General features: G+C 33.3%; 1 protein-coding gene across 1 annotated transcript; it reads right to left on the reverse strand.

The window, feature by feature from the left end:
• Positions 1 to 627: 627 nt before the first annotated feature.
• On the reverse strand, positions 628 to 23,663 carry LOC143082257 (salivary peroxidase/catechol oxidase-like). The gene is made up of 13 exons (XM_076257857.1): positions 23,534 to 23,663; positions 22,957 to 23,123; positions 22,330 to 22,525; positions 19,337 to 19,554; positions 10,784 to 10,999; positions 10,232 to 10,286; positions 9,175 to 9,275; positions 8,669 to 8,767; positions 6,777 to 6,866; positions 4,366 to 5,089; positions 3,002 to 3,174; positions 1,864 to 1,966; positions 628 to 729 (listed from the first exon to the last, which is right to left on the reverse strand). Exons 2-13 carry the CDS (start codon positions 23,120 to 23,122, stop codon positions 663 to 665), a joined length of 2,208 nt encoding a protein of 735 aa, XP_076113972.1. The 5' UTR covers position 23,123; positions 23,534 to 23,663; the 3' UTR covers positions 628 to 662.
• Between the last annotated feature and the right edge of the window lie 314 nt (positions 23,664 to 23,977).

Consider the following 23,977-nt stretch of genomic DNA (forward strand, 5'->3'; position numbering starts at 1 on the left):
TAAATTTACCGAATGGTAAGCAAGAGATAAGTACTAGTATTTATAATTGATCTGATGTCAGTTCAAAATAAGGCGGGAATCTGATGAACCATGTTATAGATAAAAATACATTATTTCTACCATTTCTAAATGTGTTAATAGTTATCAAAGGTACCAGGATTATAATTTAGTACGCCAGACGCGCGTTTCGTCTGCATAAAACTCATCAGTGACGCTCATATCAAAATATTGATAATGTCAAACAGGTACAAAGTTGAAGAGCATTGAGAATCCAAAATTCCAAAAACTTGTGCAAAATACGTCTAAGGTAATCTATGCCTGGGATAAGAAAATCTTTAGTTTTTCGAAAAATTCAAAGTTTCGTAAACAGAAAATTTATAAAAATGACCACATTATTGATATTCATGTCAACACCGAAGTGTTGACTACTGGCCTGGTGATACCCTCGGGAACGAAACGTCCACCAGCAGTGGCATCGACCCAGTGGTGGAAATAGTTATCAAAGGTACCAGGATTATAATTTAGTACGCCAGACGCGCGTTTCGTCTGCATAATGTTAAAATTATTTAATGGGACGTTGAAGTCTCTACGCACGATACTGATGGAATTATACGGTATTTTACAAGAAACAGTTTTATCTTTTATTAGGCCAAATCACCGCGTTAATAATTTTCCTTCCATAGATCTAAATATGGACTTGGAACCTCATCACAATTTATACGACGATTCCTGAAAAAAGACAAAAAGGCGTTACTACAGCAATTCAGTGTTATTAAAACAGTTATAAGCCAACGATACCGTAAAACATATAGATGCAAATTTGCGACAGAGATACTTTTATTTGTATTATTATATCTTGTTTCATTGAAGAACATTGCTTAAGTAAACGAGCTCCACGAAGTCAGAGTTTAAGAAAACAAATAAACAAAAATGATTAATGTTAAACAAGTGAACTAAAAATGATATACACAGAATAACCATAACATTAAGTGCGTTTTAGAATATGATCTACTTTGTAAATATTTCCGAATATATCAAACAATTGTTTTACAGATCTCAAATAAAGGTTGTAATCTTTAATTCAGTAAGACAAGTTGTGTTCTTACTACTTTTAAAGATATTCTGTATTGTCAGACACACTGTTTATAAAAAAAAACATCGTCACAAATCTTACTTTTATCAAATTGAAAATAACGAATATACAAATAGTGAACAAGCACAAAAAGCTGAGAGAATCGAATGCAGCCGGATGTAGAGTTCCTGGTTGTGTAGACTCCAGAAGAATCGTTTTCTTTTTACGCATCGACTGCCATGCGTACGTGTTGTTCAGTTTTTAGTTTTCTATGTTATGTTTTATTGTTGATGAAGTATTATTTGATTAAAATTTAATTTTTAAACAAAACTTTCTTGAACTGAAAGTACAAATAAATGTGAAAAAAAATGTATGGTTGAAGGCAAAGGGCCTACGTTTGAGACATATTTTGTGGTTACAAAATCCATGGACGACATAAACCATCAACGAACTTAAAAAAATAGTACAGGCTCACGCTTGTGCATTTAGGCATGGGGATTATCATTCAACACTCATTCTATAGGAATGCATTATTCAAAGATGAATTAAAACTAAAGTTCTTGTACCTGTTTCTATACAAAACATTGATAATCATGATAATGTTCCATAATTGCTGATTAAAAACAACAATAACTACACAAAAAAGATTATAAATAACAAATCCGTGTGATTTTTGTGATTGTTGGTAGTAAAAAAAAATATTAAAATTTAGTTGGGAGTTCAAGCACTTTGTTTCAAATTAAATAAAAGTTAAATTGATAGAGTTGAGAATAACTTAAAAGAATACTTACCCATAACCTCTTTTTTCAAAAACTTTCTCTTGTATGACAGAAAGCTTCAAACTGCGACAAAATATTCCAGCAAATGTCTGTTTCTTAATTTCATTTACTTGTTCTGCAAGAATGAAGACATACATTGATCAAATGTGAAGAAAATCCACTTCTTTTAGAAAAAGATTGTAGTGTTTTACTGGATACTACACAAACATACAACTCGTTATATTATTGACTTTTAAAATGACGATTTTTACACTTTTGTCAAGTTTGACTACACTTTTTATTGAAATTGAGAATGGTTATGGGGAATATGTCAGACCAAAGAGCAGATACGTATTTGTCCATCACTAAATTGTCTGAATTTCGTCGACTTAATATAGCTTTGATAAAAACTATATATATTTCGACCTTTTAAACTAATGTTGTTGTCGGACAGGGGCAAACTATATCAAAAGGACAGTCAAAACTGATAAGTCGAGGAATATCATTTTTTTTGGGGGGGGGGGAATCGAAAGAGACTACGAAAAGATAAAATAGTCTACATGATGCTACAAAGAAACTAAAGACTAAGCACACACATGAGTCCCAATAAACGGAGATTCTCTAGTTTGTTTGCTGAGATCATATTTAATAATGTCTCACAAGGAATATATATAAAAAGATTTTCAAGTGGTGAAGTTGAAATCATCGCTTCGAAATTATTACAGGCGCTATCTCGAATTGGTTGATCATTGTAGAATATCTGTTTCAATGATGACAATGGATATGTTCGTCTTTCTCCCTGAATGTGACCTACTGGTATAGACTTATCACCGGGTATGTACTTACATAACATGAGCACAATAATGGGTGTCACAGGTGGAGCAGAATGTGTATACCCTTACTGAGCATCTGAGATTATCCTCGGTTTTTGGTGGGGTTGGTTTGCTTAATGTTTAGTTTTCTCTGTTTTGTTTTGTACGCTGATGTTTGTCTTTTATTGTTTTTTCGCCATGTCATTGTCTGTTTATTTTTACTTGTGAATTTAAATGTCCATTTGGTATCCTTTCATCTCTCTTTTACAAGTGATATAATGGCCAAAGTATACTAGTATATATCAAAACCTTATTGCAATCCAATTTGAAAATTGAGATTAGATATTTGCAAAACCTACGAGTAGTGAACCCTGTAGTTTGGAAAGGGTTTTCGTAGAAGAACCTATCTCCTTCTTTGTATCTCTGGAACTGTTGTGCTATCAAACATTTAAATGTTGGTCCTAATATATCACCGTTCTGGTTTGGTTTTTCTGATATACCACCAACAAACAGATCAACGTCATCCGGATGTCTGAAAAGTATTTATAGCACCTTTAAACCAGTTTATTATATACATATAGTTTATACTATTCTATAACTTATTAAATGGGATGACATTTGCATACTTTTATGAGTTAGTCCATCCATATCTTTCCAGACAAACCCCTTATACCTTGAGGAATGAAAATAACACTGTTCACCTGCCTCAAAAGTGGACCGGATAAGTTTTATAGGACTGATGATATATTTAAACATTTCAACTATGGGATAAGGAAACTTAATATAAGTCATTATCAACTCAGAAAATTAAACAATGCTAGCAACCTAAAATCTCATTTGTTTAATCAGTTCTTATCCGAGAACACTATTTGTGCAAACTGTAATCACTCTGTTTTGGATAACCAACATTTCTTTTTTTATTTGCCCTAAGTACAATGATGTAAGACAGATCCTATTTGATTCCATTTACTCCATTGCCGATAATGTTGACATATATGTTAATATTGAATTATTACTTTTTGGAAACCGATTATTTTCATGTTATATGAATATTGCTAGAAATGGATACACCATTTGAAGCGGTAAAAATTACTTCTCTCAAGCACAACCGGAAAATCCTCTCACGGTTTTCGTTGCAGAACCAAATGTTCTGCGTGTGTAGATTACCCGCCATGCTCATCACAACCGAAAAATCCTCTCACGGTTTTTATTATAGAACCAAATGTTCTGCGTGACTGTGTAGATTACCAGCCGTGAATAGACAGACTATATAGTGGTGCCATCTTTATGTTTATCATTTATTAGTTTTTGTTATTGTCTTTATAACACTGTAAAACTGCAAAATATACTGGTAAGTTCTTGTTGATATGTTCAGTTTTTAATGGATAAACCACTCATATTATATGAATATATTATACACTCTGTTTGTATGTTTTCATTGCTCAATCCTGAAATTTTGTATTTTTGTTATTAAATTTGTTTTGTTTTATTCTATTTGCGAGCATAAAAATAAATGGAACTTCATGCATTCATTAAAATTGCACAGCAGTGTTAAGTCTTGACGACTAGAAACTGAGCCATAACAAGTTAGGTATCAACTTCTACGTTTAGGGACTTATATCAACATATACATGTACGCATCTTTGTTTTCCTGACATGTTTTTCTTTTTGTTAATCAATTATCTGTCATCAACAACGACTATTCATATTCCTGCCTACGTACCTATATACTTGTCGCAGTTTTTCTACAGTTTTGTCATCATGATCTCGGAATCCCATTGGTCCATCCTTAAATATAGTTGCGGGATATAAACCACAGAACTCTCTAAACTTATTGTAACCAGGAATGCCGTGATCTCGTCCTCTCTGGATGTTAAAGGCAGCTAGATCAAAACCATTACTAGGGAAAGTAAACTTGGTTTCAAATAAATGATTTCTCACTTGGTCGGAGATAACTTCGTCCCTTTCCCTCATTACGGTTTCTGCCATCCATCGACCAATACGATTTGGGCCTATTGTGGGGTCACGAATTTTCTCGTTATCAAAAAAGTCTAATCGTAATTCATTTGAGGTCACTTGTTGGAAATTTGATTTCAGTGCCCGTGTGAAACTTCCAACTAAAGAATGACCGAATCTATAGGCAGCTACTCCAAACCCATTGTTAGTACCTGGGTTGACGTGGGAATTGTAACTGTTTCGATGGCCTTTGTTTGCACTTAACAAGTTAGAACCAAAGGCTGTACTATGTCCAACCAACAGCGGTAGAAACTCGTTATATACTATATGTTGATAAATTCCTGTCAGAATTTTTCGTGCTTCCTGAAATAGTCTTTCGTCGTCCCATTTCGGGTTGATGTCATGTAATTCTCCAGCTATACGATTATGCTCCCTTAGGAAGTTAATGTGAATAACGGTAAGCATAGGAATTTCCTGGAAACGATCATCTCCTGAAAGTATATACAAAAGCAGATTATCCACAGTTGAATTTCATATTCTTAGCAAAAGCGCAATGTATATCAATGTGTATATTTTTTTTTTTTTTTTATAGACTTATATATTTATACACAAACAATGAATTTAATATTCGGTGTTTTATACCACCACAATTATAAGGAATGACCTTTCAAATTTTCAAAATAAAAAAAATGTTGTTTGATTTATTAAATGATATAAGTACCCTACCTGATCTTTTTTAAAAAACGCTTCAAAATTTAAAATGCGTCCCCATTACACGGATGCTCATCCGCAATATCCTTTTCTATGTTCAGTGGACCGTGAAAATGGGATAAAATCTCGAGTTTGGCATTAAAATTCGAAAGAACATATCATAGGGAACATGTTTACTCCGTTTCAAGTTGATTGGACTTCAATTTCACCAAAAACTACATCGACCAAAAACTTAAACCTGACGCGGGACGAAAAGGACGGACGGACGAACGGTACAACGAACGAACGGACGGACTGACGAATGCACAAACCGGAAACATAATGCCCATAAATGGGGCATAAACATATTCTCTTTTAGGAATCTTTTTTTATGTCATTTTTTGAAATAGGAACCGCTTTGTATTAATGGACACATGCGATCAATTTCGTATAACATAGTATTCTGGCATACTGATATATCAAATTGTTGCAAACCAAGGAACACAGATGCTGTTTCTTAAAATTGCGCAGGAATGATTTTACCACTGATTGTCGACCAATATATTGTTGGTGACACTAGAAATTAATTTGGAATTGCGTAGTATGCATTTTTACTTGCATTGATCTATCAAACAGTGAAGTTCAACACTCTTAACATGCATGAAGAGACGTTTTTTTTTATGCCCCCACCTACGATAGTAGAGGGGCATTATGTTTTCTGGTCTATGGGTCCGTTCGTTAGTCTGTCTGTTCGTTCGTTCGTCCCGCTTCAGGTTAAAGTTTTTGGTCAAGGTAGTTTTTGATAAAGTTGAAGTCCAATCAACTTGAAACTTAGTACATATGTTCCCTATGATATGATCTTTCTAATTCTAATGCAAACTTAAGAGTTTTTGCCCCAATTTCACGGTCCATTGAACATAGAAAATGATAGTGCGAGTGGGGCATCTGTGTACTTGGGACACATTCTTGTTTATGATATAAAGATACCATCAATCAATACACAACTGTTTTAGTTGTTTTTGTTTAAATCCTTGTAAAAAAAAAGATAATTCGTAAATTTTCTAATTTGTTTTTTAAAAACAAAATCAACATTTATGTTTCTATTACAAATTTGATAACTTTCACTAACTGTTGTATTCAGGCTACTTACTTCCAGAGATTCTGACTACATTCAGCTCTCATCGATTAACAGTTAAGACTCATATATTATCGTTGATCATCTCAATAAGATTGATTTTTTTTCGCTTGAGCCAGAACGGCCCTATTTTACCTTTACGATGTCGTCAATTTCTTGTCAGTTTCATTATCAAGGACACGGGCCTCCTTAGTTTCTAGCAATAATTTTTAATCTAAAGCGAGAAGCATTTTATGAAAAAAAAGATCAAAAGAAAAATGCATAAAATAGGAATAATCCTTTTTATTGAGGATCAATTAAACATACTCTATATCTGATTTTACTCATCTTGAGTACTTATGTGTAATACTTACCAGAAATAAAACAAATTTGCTTTTTTTTACAATCATCCACTCGTGGACCATCAGGCAGGAGATCATCTTTACTTGCATCCAGTCTTCCACCTTAAAATATGAAAGACATCTAATGTCAATAAACTGGTTCGTCAAAAATTCAACGTAGAATCAAAATATTATTGTATGCTCTTCACGAGGTAGAACCAAGGTTGAAGAGATAATTTCTAAATATGTTCGGGAATTATTTTATAAATATTCATGTATCCTTGGATTTCAAATTTTTGTCGTCTAGGGAGTGTAAATGTTCCGGACCACATGAGTATTTGGACCATACGCGTATGGTCATGACCATATGGGTATATACTCATATATTAGACTAAACTAAATTAAAATAAGAAGTTTCACACAGTTAATTGTACTTCCGTGTCAAAACTATAATAAACATATGTTATACCGATGTCCATTACCGATTTGTTATTACGAGTGAATAGCAATATGTCGACCTAAAAGATAACTCCCAAAAAAATATTTCAATAAACTGTTAAACAAGAAGTCACTGGCAAGGAATATATTTTATTTAATAAGTTGTTTGTGAATATGGTGTACTGTAGTCATATTACGAGACTTGAAATCAAGAGCTTCATAATCACCGTAGACACATCGGAATAACTCAAACCCTCGGCATCACTGCACGCAGCTGCAAAGAATGCTTTCTTTTCACTTGGTATAAGGTGTAACTGAAAAAGTTCGTGTACAACACAAGTGTATTGTATTATTGAAACGTGTGTAAAACATATTTGAAAAAAATACCAATCTGGTCAAAATACTCATATGGTCCGGCCCATTAATAACCATACGAACCATACGAGTATATATGTTACAGTGAATTTGTATAATCAGGGATTATGTAGAATCCCTAAAATTTTCAGGGATAATGTATAATCACTGGTTAGTTTAGGGATTATATATAATCACTAAAACTTTCAGGGATTATGTATAATCACTAGAAAAAATGTCAGGGATTATACAGAATAACTGAAATGATACTAAAATATATAACATATTGAAATATCTTAAAAGTTAACCTTAATATATCATAACAATAACCTTAATATTTTAAAACGTTAGGCATAATTTATTAATATGAAAGACACAAAAATATTGAATGGTAAACACAAAATCATTAAATGATAAGCACAATATAATTAAATGATAAGCAAAATATATATAGAATAAATTGATGTTTTGTTTTTAATACTGACTTTATCAATAATAATATCAAGCAAGCCCTTTTCGATATTGACTGTATTAGTATAAATAATATCAAGCGAGCCCACACGGACGGGTTGATGAAGTCAGTATTGAAATATTAAATTGCATAATGATTATTCTTTTTATCGTATTGTTTTAGCAATTGTTTTTAGGTTGATAATATGAAATAAAATGAAATTGTCATTAAAACTATTTTTATGCGTACAGTCGTTTTAATAAATATTAATGTTAGGTATAACATTTTAATATTAAACATTTTATTTACAAACTAAATTTGGATGGCATCGACTATTACACATTTGCCCTGATTTTCTAAAGGCATTATATCTATCAAGTTCACATCTGTTTTTACCACGATATCAACATTAGAAAAAACCCTTGTCCTCAACATCAAATCAGATTTTACGGCACGTCTCAGAGAAAAAGAGTTTTCACTATTGAGGCTTGTAGATATATTGCAAAAAATTACAGAAGAGACATTGCATACTATTTTCTGTATTAAATGATGATCGTAAACAAATCAAAATTTTCCACGATTTCCTCCCTGAAAAGATGTATGCAAATTATAATCTTGATTTTTTGGGGAATCAAAAATATTTTTTTATTTCTTTTTACTTCAGATTTCACAATGTTCTTACCTTTAAATTGTCTTAGGTCATTTAAGCGTGTTTTACTGCTCCCATACGTCGACGATAGATCCAAGAATGAAGTCCGTTCATTTAATTGTTCCCTTGTTTCTACAATTATGAAATAGATTTTTATATAGAAAAAAGACGAGGTAGATTTCAGGATTTTGCTGACGGGAAGTAAAATCACTGAAATTGAATTAATTCTTAATTGTTAAGTGCATCTGCGACCTCATGTTCTGATTCTTTGTCACATATATTCGTCAAGTCAACCCACAGGAGATGTTATTTATCATTGGGAACAAGACTTTGGGGTAGACTACATATTATCTATACTTTTAAGCCAACTAAAAGGGTGTTTCTTTTTTATAATGGGTTTGTGGAACTTGTATCTAAATCCGTATATTAGTCTGAATACCAGTGGATCAAAATTTAGAAAGTCAAGTACCATGTGATAGCAAAGTTATGTTTTCTTTTTTGTAATTGGTCCGTCAAACAAACATGTGGAAGTTACTAACTTGCCATACAATCCTCTCCCGGTGCTGGTTTATTCCTCACAAAGTGCATACAATTCTTCATAAAGTTATCATCTGGAACTTTAATTGGAAAACAGTGTTCTCTAAACCAAATAAAACAACATTTTAATAGTTGAATAATTGTTGTTCGCATTAACCTTTATATCATGCATGTAGATGTAGCAAAAACATTTAAAACATATAATTTTCAGTAGGCCAATGTAAGATGTCATATTTGTTATTTTTCAGAGATAATATTAATGTAGATAAACATAATTTTCACAATTGCACTTTAAAGTTGCCGTAACGAGACAGCAACGTTTTTATTAATGCCCAAGAGCTGAAATAAATTAGACATAAATTTAGGTTTCGTAACCAGCGACTACAAATGGAAGTTTTTAACGACCTTGACTGGCTATACAGCCCGCGCACAGTCGGTAACCAGTGAAAGCTGGAAATTACTTGATATAACTCGAAATATTCACTTCCAGTATGATATAAAGGAGCATTTCCCGATTTTATTATAATATTGAAAAAAAATTGAGACCTGGCATCTGATTTCTTTGAAGGTAAACACATTCCTTTAGTGAAACATTACTGTAACTCACACATACACATACATATGTACTAGGCCTCAAACAGTTTAGTCATAAATTTGCTTCCGGTGTAAAACAATAACATCAAACTTTTTCAATCATATTAATACGTACTCTTTAGAATGGAATCAATAGAATATTTCCGGGTAAAAAGCATGAGTGTTTGATGAAAACTAAAATTTCAATTGCAACATGCAAAACGAAAACTGTTCTGACATTGCAAGTCATTATTTAATTAAACATATCACACTCCGTTCAATGCGATTAGAGAAATGTCTCTTTAGAGAAATGTCTCTTCTTTACGCGGGAGAAAGAAGTCAAGCCACAACTATACCAGAAAGGCATAACGACAAATTAATTATTGAACATGTATTTGAAAAACAGCATATCATATTAAATCATATTAATTCGTATATTAAAAATGCAATCTATTGTACAAAACATTACGTTTCAAAATTACTTACTTCGGATTATCACAATCTGCATCACAGTCTTTGACTTTTATTTCGTGGTAGGGATCTGAAAATTCAACAGAACATGCGATAATACAGTTGATAACCTTCAACATTGCAACAAGTGCTTAACAAAAATGCCTGTTGAAAACAACTAACGTGCAATGTCTCATATATTGCAGACTATTAGAAAATATTTTGATAATACTTCTCAATGAATTAATTTGTTTGTGATATTGTAGTGATAGTCATATGATCAGGAAAAGGACGCCACAAGAAGACAATGCTAAGCAGAGGATAATATAGATGTTCAACTTGGTTCTTTGTGAAATGCAATATATACTTATTGTTAAAACATCGAAATTCAGTCTAGAAAAACATGTACAAAGATAGGACATACTACAGTAACATTGGGGTTAAGGAACGACTATTTAACTTCAAGGAAGGAATTTTAGTTTTTAGTTTTTTTTTTAAATATTTTACGATCCACAATAAGTTAATTGGCAGCTCCCTTATATGATATAAAATGATTGACTATTTCCTAAAGACCTTGACTGTACTTACCGTTTGGTAGAGGTTTTGAAATCTTTGTTGCAGGAGTTTTTACAACATCATGGTCTACAAACTGTGCAAAATGTACCAATGTCAAAGTATGCCTCGAGCTTTTTGGGGACCTAAAATTTGGAGTAGTACTTAGGACCACATTTGATATTTTTCTTGCACTATCCAGCTCCTCTCCATTTTTTCCGTGTGTTCTTGGAAGGTCTTCTTTACCGCCATCTTAATAAAATACTATACAAGTTCTAATTAATACTACAAAACACTCAACTTAAAAACATATAATTAAAACCTAAAACTTCATGTTGCAATATAAAATGTTCCATATTAATAGATATAGGAAGATGTCATGTGAGTGCCAATGAGACAACTCTCCATCCACGTAACAATTTATAAAAGTAAACCATTATAGGCTAAGGTACGGTCTTCAACACGGAGCCTATGCTCACACCGAACAGCAAGCTACAAGGGGCTCTAACAATTACTAGTGTAAAACTATTCAAACGGTTTCAATGAGATACATGATGTGTCTTGAATGCAGTGTTAATGCACAAAATCATCAATTTCGCCTTTATGTGATCTATCGTCCTCCTCCATCTCGGAAAAATCTGCTGAAAACTTCGACATTTCTTGAGGAGTGGTCAGACTTCCTTGACTACATTGTCAAAATTCCAGAAGAAATCATTTTGACTGGGGAATAAAATTTCTATCTCGACGATAAAGATAATTGTGACAACCGTAAATTTGAACAAACAATAAGCGATCATGGTCTTATACAGCGCGTTGTTAGCGCTACGCATTATCCGTGGACACACACTCGACGTTATCATATGTAGGGAGAATAGTTCCGTTCTTGCTAGAGTGCCATCAATTGAGGATATGCCAATCTGTGATGACAAAAGCATTTCCTCGGTAGATCATTTTGCAGTTCTTTGTGACCTTAATATAACGAAACCACCAAAGCAAAGAAAGTCCGTGAGTTTTCGGAAGTTCAAAGAAATAAACATTGAAAACATCGAAATGGATATAAACAATTCTCTTCTCCTAATGAGCAAAATACTTCGGTTGAACATGTTGTTGCGTCATACGACTTGGTGCTTCGAACTGTCCTCGACAAGCATGCTCCAGAGCAATCAAAATTTATTACTCAGCGACCAAACACCGAGTGGTACACTGATGAGTTGCGATTAGCTAAGCGCGAACGCCGCAAAGCAGAGCGCCAAATGTGAACAAAACAAACCTCGAAGTACATAAACAAATTTACATAGAACATTGTTCCAGGACAAACAAACTGCTCTTCAAATGCAAGGCGGATTATTACTCAAATAAAATTTGAACATGATCAAAAGAAACTGCATAAGCTCACAAACGGTCTAATGGGAAACACAAACGATGTGGTTTTGCCATTGCATCAGAGTGATATAGATTCGGAAATGTTTTCCTTGGAAAAATCGAAACAACAAGGACCAACCTTTGTTTAGTGAATGAATCGTCTGCCTATGAGAATGAAAAATTCAAATACGATTTAAAATTTGAAGGCCATCCACTCACCTTCTTTACACCTGAATATGTACAGACAGTACGTAAAATTATTTTGAAAGCTCCAACAAAATCATGCGAATTAGATCCACTTCCGACAAAGATATTAAAACCGTGTTTGAACAGTTTGGCTGTCGTCATCACCAAGATAGTGAACTTGTTACTCGAACAGTGTTGTGTACCAACATCTTTCAAGGAGGCAGTTGTTCGACCACTCTTGAAAAAGGCCGATCTAGACAAGGAGTTATTGAAAAAAATAGACCCGTCTCGAATCTTCCGTTTGTATCCAAAGTAGTCGAAAAGGTTGTTGAGACCCGCCTTGAAAACCATCATACGACAAACTCTCTTCAAGACAATGTACAATCAGCCTACCGTGCGTGTCATTCGACCGAGACAGCATTACTTCGTGTACATCATGACATCACTGTTGCACTTGATAACGGCTGTTGTGCCGTTTAACTAATGTTAGTCCTATCGGTTGCTTTCAATGTTATAGATCATCCTATTCTGATTAAGCGGATAGAATACTCTTGTGAAATAACCGGTACAGCACTTATTTAGTTGAAGTCGTATCTCAAGACGCGGACTCAACGAATCGCTATTGGGTCTGTTTTTTCAGATTAGATTCGTCTCCGATTTTGGTGTTCCTCAAGGATCGGTCCTGGGACCAAAACTTTATTGCATTTTTTCAAGAGCAATTGGCGAAATATGTAAACGCCATAACATGAGTTATCACTGTTATGCAGACGACACACAAGTTTATAATTATCACATGTTCAAGCCACTTGATAATTAGAAGAACATACCAAAGCGACTTGAGGCTTGCGTAGCTGATATCAGCAATCGGATGTGCTCGAACATGTTAAAATTAAACGAGACCAAATCGGAACTAATAGTATTTTGATCCAAAAAAAAAACGAGTGAAGGACCTTTCAAAATTTAATCTCAATTTTGGTGAAAACATTGTTAGTGATGCTGAGTGCGTAAAAAACCTAGGCATTTATTTTGAGAAAACTTTGGCAATGGACAAACCAATTAGTGCTGTTTCAAAATCATGTTTCAATCAGAACATTGGACGAATTCGACCATTTATCACAGAAGAAGCAACCAAAACGTTAGTATGCTCTCTTGTAACCTCTCGTTTAGATTATGGGAACGCATTACTGTATGGACTCCCAGCAACACTATTTAAAGATTACAACGAGTCCAAAACACAGCATCCAGGATCATTACAAGGACGAGGAAGTACGACCACATAACACCAATCCTCAAGTCTCTCCATTGGATGACAGTAACATACCGACGCCAGCATAAACTTCTTGTGTATGAGTTTAAGGCTTTGCACGAGGAGGCACCAGTCTACCTACAAGAACTCGTTCAAATATACAAACAAATGCGAGCACTTAGATCTGATCAATCCATGATTTTAACAGCGCCACGTGTAAGAATGGGGAATGATGATTTGACAAAGCTGCAGCCGTTCTGTGGAATGATTTACCAAGTGATCTACGAAACATCCATTGTATGAACGATTTTAAGAAAAACATGAAAACTCATTTATTTAGACATGCTTTTCAAAGTTCTTAAAATATTTCTATATCATAATTTGTAATTTTTGAATTTTTAAGCAAATACTTTTTTTTAAGTTACTTTTATTGGTTATTTTACATTTTTTTTTCTTCAGCAAATATTTTTAAAGTTTTAACTTACGGTTATTGGTACGGATTCAATATCTTCTTAATTTTATCATGCCCATTTAATATAAATTGTATTGTTTTATCAATGCTATATTTTTCATTTTTTGTTTTTGTTTTAGAAGTTTCAAAATCCACTGTCAACTAATATCTTAACTTATTAAACTTACAAACTGTTTTACGTGTGAGTGTATTCTTTACTTATCACAATTCACGGTCCGTAACAATAAGGTTCATCATACCATTCGATTTCAATTGCTGATATAACATTACTTATATCTTATATTCTTAAAACACATTAAAGATAACTATTTGTACTTTGTAATACATATGCTAACAAATTATGCAGCATTCTCATTGATAATTAACGTTTGTTTTTTTGTTTGTTTTTGTTTTTTTTAATCAAATATGTAAAATGAATATTTTTTATTTCTTTATTTTTTTCATTTTCATTTTTAAGAGGTTTATTTATTGGTAAGCTTTTGTTATTCCATAAAATACACCGTCTAACATTGAACATATCTGAATTGAACATCAATTATTAATAAGGCGTCATAATCATAAAACAATACAGAAATATACAACGGCAAAAATGTCACAACGACAAGAAGAAGAAATGAAAAAATATCTTCCTGGGTACAAGGTTCGAACTTGTGATTGATAAATACAATCCATCCCAATCGGGACAAATCATGTACATTCACTTATTCATTATAACAGCTATGATTACATATATTCTCTGAACAATCAACGATTGTCAGTTGTATAACATTTAAGTTAATAATATATTTGACTTTTTGTAAACTTGTGGGATGTTGTAATAAAGATGTTGTCCGTGTGTATTCAATTATTTTATTAGTGTTTTTTGCCATAGCATTGCCAGTTTATTGTTGATTTATGTCCCTTTTCTTGTCTTCACCTTCCTTTTTCAACTATTGAAGAATACAGCAGACAAACTATTACATTATTTTTATTGTAATTCCTTTGAAATATCGATATAGTTAAAACATAAAATGGCGTCATTGTACCAGGGGCCGGTAACAAGAAGCATTCTTATGTCTTACGAACGTCTAAAGGGCGTCTTCAGATTTAAGAATGTAACAAGACCCAACCTCAGACCTATCTTATTATGATTGACAGCCCTTAATGTTTTGAAAAAGTGCATGATTTAAGAAAAATTCTTACGTCTACCTTAAAGTGATCTTACTAATTCCGGTCACACAAAATCATTCTTAAATTTTAGTCAGTTATTAAGTGTTCTTAAAACAACCTCAGCAATTCAGGGGTGTACCAAGAACAATTCGCAATAGCTTCAATTGATTATTTTTGTAAGAGTGGTCCCGACTACTCTTAGCTATAAATTCACTTGTTAATAATAGAACAAGTTGCTTAAAAAATGTTAATACGTGAACCTTAGAACTTTTTTATTCTAATTATTAATTCATCTGAAAAGGAAATTATATATTAGTGTTTTCTCTGCCATGTGTGTGGAGGATCTCTGTATTGTAAATCATTTCAATTTTGGCTTGTTGAGAGAAGTGTTAAATATAAAGCAAGTAGAAATTTGTGACCTTTTTCAATTTTAAAACATAGTTCCAATTGGTGAAGTTTAAATCATCTTTTCTTAAATTTTACGGAAGCAATCATGAGTTGGTTGACCGTTATGGAATATCCGTTATGTAGATGATATCGGATATGTTCATTATGTCGTAACTACAGTCCCATTCCCTTTTCACGAATGTGACCTAACGAATCAGACTATTTACCTGTTTCGTAATATAATGAGCAACACGATGGGCACAACACGTGAAGCAGGATCTGCTTACTCTTCCGGATCATCTGAAATCATCCCAAGTTTTTAGTGGGTGTCGTATTGCTGTTATACACATATTTTTGACATTTTTGCCTATTGTGTCTGTTTTGTTCACGCATCGTTATCAATATATGGAATTTAATAAGACTGTCATACAAGTGAGAGGTTCAATTCTTTAAACCAGATTGAATCCATCATGTTTTTACACTTTGAAAATGTCTGTAACAGATCAGGAATATGACAAGTGTTGTCCATTCGTTTTTTTTTTTTAAATTTTATTTAAGTAGGCTTTCAAAATGTGAAAACAAAAAATTGTTTAAAGTGAAAAGATATAGGAAGATGTGGTATGAGTGCCAATGAGACAACTCTCCATCCAAATAACAATTTATAAAAGTAAACCATTATAGTAGTGATTTGGCCGTAATGAAAGTAGGATAGAAAAATAAGCCTTCGTCATTTATACAAGATTCAAATCCTACCATTGGCCTGGTGAATGATAGGGCACTCAAAAGAAAAAGCACTGATGGATTGTCCTGAGACAAGCATAGTTTTATTCAAATAATAATGGTCTATAAACAGTTAAATTTCATGTTTGAACCGGTGCTAATTTTTTAATTCAATTTGACTTTTATCAAAAAAGCATTGTAGCAAAGGGGAAGAATAATGGTGGTCTGAGGCCAGAATTATTTTCCTTAGGTTAAAAGGGTAGTTGATTGTTATACGCATTTTATCGTTCATTAAAACGTGTTTATGATTCATTAAAGGTGATTCTAATATCTTTACGAGGAACCAAAAACGGAGACGCCAGAAAATTATTATGAGCTCTTAACTTAAAAACTATTACGATGCAACTTAAGGGGGAAATAAGACCGATCTACGAACAACCTGAGGGAGCTTTGATTTACACTCTTTGAATGATCTTATAATTATCTTATCTTCCCCTTAAATCAATACTTACGACCTCTCTTAATAAAATTTCTTGTTACCGGCCCCTGATATGTAACACATTTTACCCCGATACATTCTGTTTGTGGCTGTCACAAGTTAGGAGTCTGGAGTCAGGGGCCGGTAACAAGAATTTGTTTTAAGAGAGGTCGTAAGTATTGAATTAAGGGAAAGATACGATAATTCTAAGATCATTCAAAGAGTGTAAATCAAAGCTCCCTCAGGTTGTTCGTAGATCGGTCTTATTTCCCCCTTAAGTTGCATCGTAATAGTTTTCAAGTTACGAGTTCTTAATAATTTTCTGGCGTCTCCGATTTTGGTTCCTCGCAAAGAAATTAGAATCAGCTTAAATGAATCATAAAAACGTTTTAATGAACGATAAAATGCACATAACAATCAACTACCCATTTAACCTAAGGCAAACAATTCTGACCTCAGACCACCATTATTCTTCCCCTTTGCTACAATGCTTTTTTTGATAAAAGTCAAAATGAATTTAAAAAATTTGCACCGCTTCAAACATGAAATTAATTTAACTGCTTATAGACCATAATTATTTTAATAAAAATATGCTTGTCTGAGGACAATCCATCAGTGCTTTTTCTTTTGCGTGCCCTATTATTCACCAGGCCAATGGTAGGATTTGAATCTTGTATCAATGACGTCAGCTTATTTTTCTATCCTACTTTTATTTCGGTCAAATCAGTACTATAATGATTTACTTTTATAAATTGTTATTTGGATGGAGAGTTATCTCATAAGCACTCATACCACATCTTCCTATATATTTTCACTTTAAACAATATTTTTTCTTCACATCATTTTGAAAGCCTTCATACAAAAAATAAAATCTCAAAAATACTGATCTCCGAGGAAAATTCATAACGGAAAGTCCCTAACAAAATGGCAAAATCAAATGATAAAACACTTCAAACGAATGGATGACAATTGTCATATTCCTGACTTGTTGCAGGCATTTTCAAAGTGTAAAAAATGATGGATTGAACCTGGTTGAAAGAGCCGAACCTCTCACTTGTATGACAGTCTTATCAAATTCCATTATATTGATAACGATGCTAGAACAATGACAATAGTTATCAAAGGTACCAGGATTATAATTTAGTACGCCAGACGCGCGTTTCGTCTACATAAGACTCATCAGTGACGCTCATATCAAAATATTTATCACTTTCAGCCAAACAAGTACGAAGTTGAAGAGCATTGAGGATCCAAAATTCCCAAAAGTTGTGCCAAATACGGCTAAGGTTATCTATTCCTGGGATAAGAAAATCCTTAGTTTTTTTCGAAAAATTCAAAGTTTTGTAAACAGGAAATTAATAAAAATGACCACATAATTGATATTCATGTCAACATTGAAGTGTTGACAACTGGGCTGGTGATACCAAAACAGACAAAATAGGCAAAAATGTCAAAAATAGGTGTATAAAAGCAACACGAAACCCACTAAAAACTGGGGATGATTTCAGATGATCCGGAAGGGTAAGCAGATCCTGCTCCATGTGTGGCGCCCATCGTGTTGCTCATTATATTACGAAACAGGTAAAAAGTCCAATTCGTTAGGTCGTGAAAAAGGAATGGGACTGTAGTCACGACATAATGAACATACCCGATATCATCTGTATAACGGATATTCCATAACGGTCAACCAACTCATGATGGCTTCCGTAAAATTTAAGAAGAGATGATTTAAACTTCACCATTTGGAACTCCTGGTTTGAAATTGAAAAAGGTCACAAATTCCTCCTTGCTTTATATTTAACACTTCTCTCAACAAGCCAAAATTGTAATGATTGTAGTGAATGTACAGCTAAGAGTAGTCGGGACCACTCTTACAAAAAATATCAAGTGAAGCTATTGCGAACTGTTCTTGGTACACCCCTAAGTTGCTAAGTTTGTTTTAAGAACACTTGATAACTTACCAAAATTTAAGAATTATTTTGTGTTACTGGAATTAGTAAGATCGCTTCAAGGTAGACGTAAGAATTGTTCTTAAATCATGCACTTTTTCAAAACATTAAGGGCTGTCAATCATAATAAGATAGGTCTGAGGTTGGGTCTTGTTACATTCTTAAATCTTAAGACGCCCTTTAGACGTTCGTAAGACATAAGAATGCTTCTTGTTACCGGCCCCAGACTAAGATTGAATGTAAGTCATAAACAATTAAGCATACTTAAGATAAATCTTAGTTGTAAGTTGTTTCGTGAAACCGATTTCTGAATTTCAGTGGTTGTCGTGTGTTGCTGTATATACTATTTATATTTCGATCGCTTCTTTCAATTGTTTCACATTTGTCATTTCGCGGCTTTTGACTAAGTGTAAGGGTTTCGTTCATTTTTAAAGGCCGGACGATGACCTTTATATGTCAACTTATATGCAAAATGTATAACCGTAAAAGTAAAATATAAAATATATAATAGTAAATGATCTATATTATCGTTTACTCTGAGCCATGGCAGGTAACCAGACATGATTGAAATTGTTCACAAAAACTTATAATAGTTTGGCAATGTAATGATGAATAGATTATATATAATTATTTGACTTACCCTGCTCGTATTCCGAGTCCACAAATCGTGGCTGAGCAGTCTGTGCCGCTCCTCTTAAAATATTTGGATTAGGATTATTACATGATCCGTCGGGATATCTGTATGGATACCCATCAACACAAACAGGTCTAGATGGCTGCAAACAGTTTTGTTTGATAAGATTAGTCAGGAGAGGTAACGTGTCTTGGACTTGACGACTCCGAAATGAAATGCCTTGCCTGCAATAAAATATTTACAATTGAAAGCACGATAGAATAGTTGATCTCAGCAGAGTTATATATGAGAATGGTAGAAAATAACATACATGATGTATGTCCTATATTATAGGACGAAACATAGAGAAAACACCATACCCGAACCTAAGTATCTTTATTTTATACAAGTAAGAAGATATGTTAAAATATCTAAATCAAACATTATCCGGAAGCGTTGGACCATGAACATTTATAGCGCTCGCATGCTCAGTACGTCGGTCCATGCAAGAAATGTTTACTAGGAATACATTTCATTTAGTTCTACCCGTTTTTTACTTCACCAAGATATCTAATTTAAGCCATATTTATACGACTGCATTATTTTTGTTCCTCCGTATGTTGCAATGATGTTGTTGTCGTCGTCGGCTTCGTCGTCTGCGTAGTAGTCGTCGGAAGACACAGTTGGTTTCCGGACAGTAACTTTAGTTAAAGTGAATGTATCTCTATGAAATTTAACAAGAAGGTACAATACCACAAAAGGAAGTTTGGGAGGTTATGGTACCAACAGTTTAGGAACTTAGTAGGGGCCAAAAACAAGCATTTTTGTAGTTGCCGAGGAATAACTTTTGTGTAAGTGTATAGATCTCTCTGAAATTGTATCATAAGGTTCCAAATTTCAAGGAAAGTCTGCGAATAAGTTTGGGTGTAATTGCCAAAAACATGCAGGAACTAGGGGCCAAAAAGGGGCCAAAAACAAACAATTCATTTTTTTTATACAAATAAGGCCGTTATTTTTCTCGTTTGAATTGTTTTACATTGTCTTATCGGGGCCTTTTATAGCTGACTATGCGGTATGGGCTTTGTTCATTGTTAAGGCAGTACGATGACCTATAGTTGTTAATGTCTGTGTCGTTTTGGTCTTTTGTGGATAGTTGTCACAATGGCAATTATACCACATCTTCTTTTTTATATGATTATAGTTTCCAGATGATAACTTGTGTTTAAGTGTATGGAACTCTCTAAATATGTACCACACGGTTCCATATTACAAAGGGAAGGCTGGATTGATTTTATCACTCCTATCGGGTGGGGGGGGGGGCAAAAAAATTTGGGGGATATTTTTTTCCAATTTTTGGGGGTACATATTTTTTTTCTTAAAAAAGAAATTCAAGAAGAAATTATCTCAGATCTTTGACCACAATTTTTTTTGTCAGAAACCTATATTATGTCAAACATGCAAACACAATCAAAATTTAGACAGTACCATTGCCAAGCTTGAATATTGTGTCCTAACTTGCCTAAACTGTTAAACCTCTGCGGTCGTTTTAGGCTGTCTGGTCTCTGCGAAGCATTTTATTAGTAAATGTAACGTATTGTATTGATTGTTACATGTATAATCTCCCTTACTCCATGTGTCATATACATGTATGATTATTGATGGGTTATTTCCCTTTATTGTTTACCGCCTAACGATCATTATTAGGCGGTAAATGTGCCTTTCTATCGATCACATGTGTTATATTTTTCTCTGCTTACTGGCGTAAACTTTTTTATAAAATTTTTCAAGTATTGTCCTCTTTTACATTATCAATTTAAAACTCGGTGTCGGTCAGTATGAAGAGCTTGAAATATGTACTGCGATTGGAAAATAAGGATAAATTGGATAAAGACTGAAATTAAGCCTTGCACCACGCCCCCTACGGACCCCTCAACAAAAAAGGGAAAAATGTATCGGGTTTCAAGTGTTGAATTGACAGTGCGTCTCCCATACAAGGGCCTCTATTTTAAGAATTGGAAAAAAGTGATGGCATAATGGATAAATAATTTTGACAAGAAGAATTCTGACTTTAGACAGTGTAGGGATATGAAAACAAATAAAATATTGTACTTGCGTTTCAAACTGCAGATAAGCGGTCAATGTAAAACTATTTAAAGCTAAACGCTATGGTTTCATTTTGCAAAAAACATTGCAAGATTTTCCGATATCAATGATAAAATTGAGAATGGAAATGGGGAATGTGTAAACAAGACAACAAGCAGACCAAAGAGCAGAAAAAATACAAATATTAAAATGAAATTCGATTTGCGGAACAAATAATCCCAACATTAAAGACAAAATCAGAAACTTTGAATTTAGGGTGTAAAACATGTTTTTTGTATCGTCGTGTTTTTGTTTCAATGACGCTTACCCTTTTTCTTCAAAATTATTATGCTTTTAAAATATTTCAATCCGAAAATATTGGATTTTTGATGTCAATTATAAGTGAATGAAAAACCCGACGGTTAAAGGCCTGGCCAATTTATGATGCTGGCATCCCAGTTGATGAAGTTTTCTACCACATTAAGTGCAATGATGTGAATCACTCCTAATATATGGACCCGGATGCAACCAACATGATAGGAAGTCATTTGTGTCATGTATTTATATGATATATATGATAAGTAACGCACAAAAAGGACAGTTTAAAACGTTGCTATATGATGTCAATGATCAAATTTAAGACACTTACACTTAGACAGACAAAAATGTAGTATGCCACATATTTAATCTTAACTTTTAAATTAGGTGGATACTCAGATAGACTTTTGCTACTTTTATCTTACTTGCTTTTCAAATTAAACGCTTTTGTAATACATGGAGTTCAATATAATATGGACAATATAAATATGTTGCATAGAATAACAAAATAATAAATGCAATACAAATAAACATGTCATTTTTAAACATTGAGTGTTGCTGTCCCTTTGACGCTTACATGTACCCAATTAAATATAGTGCAAAACACGTCCATAACTTACTGTCCTACGTTATTTCTAAAAACTGATGAGAGTTGTCCTGAAAAAGTATTTGCAGATGCTGCTGGGGGGTCTTCTGTTTGTCCACCAAACAGGTCAAGTAAATCTTGTGGACTATTTCCGGTTGGCGCTGTCGGCGGAGGAGCAGCAGCAGCTCCTGTTGGGCCCCTCTGACCAGCCTGACCAGCTTGACCAGTTGCTGTAAGACATTTGTTATTTATAGCTTACATTTAATGACATGACAAATTGTCTTTGTATTGATTCATCCGATTCTTAATAATTGATGTAAATTATTCAAGAAAACATCAAAATAATTATATGTCCACGTTGACGTCACCATCACGATGGGTGACACACGTGTAGCAGGATCTACTTGCCCTTCCGAAGCACCTGAAATCATCTAGGTTTTGTTCTTTAGTTTTCTTTGATGTGTTTTCGTTGATTTTTTTTTATCTTTTTGGTCGTCTTTCGATCCTATTTTGTCATGGCTTTGTCAGCTTATATCCGTATTGAATAACCAGTATTTTTAACAATTTCAACAGAATCGTTATAGGAAATGTTGAAAAAAAATCTTTGTTAAAATCCTTTAACGATATCATTTTTTTTTTAATATGGTTTTTATTAACTTACGCCGAAGTCTAGCATTTGTTGATGCAGTTCCTAATGGTGCTACAGTGTTTAATGCATCAGTAAATGCCTGTCTCAATATGGCGTTCAATGTGTTGTTAATTTGTCCTTCTATTACTGGTATGGTCACGTGAAGAAAGAAAACAGCGAAGAAAGTAATCTGCCTCATCCTAAAACAATACGAGAAACTATTAAACAAAATTGTCACTGTAAAAAACACACAAAAAAAATACAAATGGGAAACTATTAAAATATCATGATATTAAATAAATCACTATAAAAAAACACACCAAAATAACGATGACAAATGAAGATTGCACACATCATCAGTTAATAGAGCTCATGATGAATATCTCAAATAAATATTAGAAAACCAAACAATTCAACAAAGTGGAAAGGCAACGGAAGTTGAATTAAAAAAAAACAAAAAAAAACACAAATTTTAACTTTTAAATTATGTGGATACTTAGATAGACTTTTGCTACTTTTATCTTACTTGCTTTTCAAATTAAACGCTTTTGTAATACATGGAGTTCAATATAATATGGACAATATAAAATAAATAGAAAAAAAAACTTACTTGACATTTGCGTATTGGTGAATCAGTTTATCAAACAGTTTGATATTGAACTCGCATCATCTTTTATAATACTTCCGTCATTTTTAGCAAGACCTATTTAGTCTAAAGGCACACAAAGGGTTGAAGCAGATACCTTACGTCCAAATATCTAGCAAAACCTGACCAAGAAAGTAAAGAAGTTAAAACCAAGTTAACTAATATTGAATCAAACGATTATATAAAAAAAAACATGCAATAAACGACCATTAATAATGTAAATTAATACTAATGTACATTAATAAATCTTAGACTTTGTGTCCCTCTGCAACTTAAAGCAACAACTGTTGCATGAGGTTTTATGGCGGAATTTAAAATTTGCTTTTATTTGCATTTTATAGAAATAAATACTTCTTAATTTACTTATAAATAAATATTAACCGTCATTACATCTGATTTATCCAAATG

Source organism: Mytilus galloprovincialis, chromosome 7 (genome assembly GCF_965363235.1).
Source record: "Mytilus galloprovincialis chromosome 7, xbMytGall1.hap1.1, whole genome shotgun sequence".
Lineage (NCBI taxonomy): Eukaryota > Metazoa > Mollusca > Bivalvia > Mytilida > Mytilidae > Mytilus > Mytilus galloprovincialis.